Raw genomic sequence first — 1,395 nt, 5'->3', positions numbered from 1 at the left:
TTCTCTCCTAAAGTGATCTTTTCTGCTGGTGTAGTGCTGTGGGATAGAGTAAACCTTATTTGTCCAGGACTAGGCACAGATCTAATTTTCCTTTGGCTATCCCAGAACGGATTTCCAGATTTCCACTTTCCAAAGTTTTCCACTTGTTTGGAGTTTGAAAAAAAAAAAACATGTGCATTTTTGAGGTTATTTCTTGGACAGTGTTGCCAGACTTCCCAGACTTATTAAACAGGGGATTTTTCCACTTAACGTGGGTTTATGGGATTTTTTCTTTGGGGGTTTACCACTTGTTACAAGCGATTGTTACATCTCATACTTGGAGACTGTCACGGCATAGTCTCTGATGATGATAAGAGGTGCAAAAAAAAATATAAAACGTGTCTTTAATTTTTTAACCAAAACGGTAGCATTTTAAGAGTGGACCTAAAAAATGACCTTGAACTGTAAAGGGAATTTTTAAGGTAAGAATTTTTCCCCGGGGGGAAAACGTATCGGTGAGTTTGGCAACATTGTACTGTTATCAAATCAAAACTTGAAAGTTTTTGAAAACGGAAAAATCAGGGATCTAGCACAGGGGAGCGTGTTGAGGACGAGATTTTTCGAGAAAAATCCCATGAAAACAGTAGGGGGATGGGATTTTACTTTTCATAAAACGTCCCTTTCCCACCATAAATTCTTTGTTTATTTTTGACTTGTAATTTTTGCATTTCAGGTAGGTTGGTCAGTATAGTGTAGATTACATTTATCTGTTTGCTTTTCATGAAAATGAATTTTCCACACACTTGTACATAAGTATTTGTTGCATTAAAAGAATGTCTTATCAAAATTCCTTCTTCTCTCAGGTGTCAGCAAGCATTTCAGGTAGGTTGGTCAGTATAGTGTAGATTACATTTATCTGTTTGCTTTTCATGAAAATGAATTTTCCACACACTTGTACATAGGTATTTGTTGCATTAAAAGAATGTCTTATCAAAATTCCTTCTTCTCTCAGGTGTCAGCAGTTTCAAGTCAGTGAATCAACAGAACAATGTCAAGTTGTTTCCAATGTTCATGAAAGAAGTGTTCAAGACTGTACTCAGATACCTGCATATCCCATGTGTGCAAAGTGATTTGGAAGCTGATTTTGATCTGGTCTATCTGAGTCGGAAATTTCAATGCCCCGTTCTGAGTTATGACTCTGACTTCTACCTCAATGACATAGAGTACATCCCGTTCTTCAATATTCAGCTCAAAGGACAGAGGGATTGTCAAGAGAGCTCCACTGGGAAGGCTGTGTTCTGCCAAATCTACCGAGTTGAAAATCTGTTCAGACATTTTGGAGGTAAGTCATTCAAAAACTGCTTCTCAAAAAAAAAAAAAAAAAAAAAAAAAAAAAAAAAAAAAAAAAAAAGTTTT

General features: G+C 36.2%; 1 protein-coding gene across 1 annotated transcript; it reads left to right on the top strand.

Annotated features, from left to right (window-relative positions):
• Positions 1-812: 812 nt before the first annotated feature.
• Positions 813-1,339, top strand: LOC108254134 (protein asteroid; the record flags this gene model as incomplete). Its single annotated transcript, XM_017449121.2, has 2 exons — positions 813-861; positions 992-1,339. Coding segments are annotated over exons 1-2 (397 nt in total), but the record flags the coding sequence as incomplete, so codon positions are not given.
• Between the last annotated feature and the right edge of the window lie 56 nt (positions 1,340-1,395).

The sequence above is a fragment of the Diaphorina citri genome, unplaced genomic scaffold (assembly GCF_000475195.1).
Source record: "Diaphorina citri unplaced genomic scaffold, Diaci psyllid genome assembly version 1.1 scaffold13041, whole genome shotgun sequence".
Taxonomy (NCBI): Eukaryota; Metazoa; Arthropoda; class Insecta; order Hemiptera; family Psyllidae; genus Diaphorina; species Diaphorina citri.
Note: the sequence above shows the minus strand (reverse complement) of the source record. Positions and strands in the feature narration are given on the sequence as shown.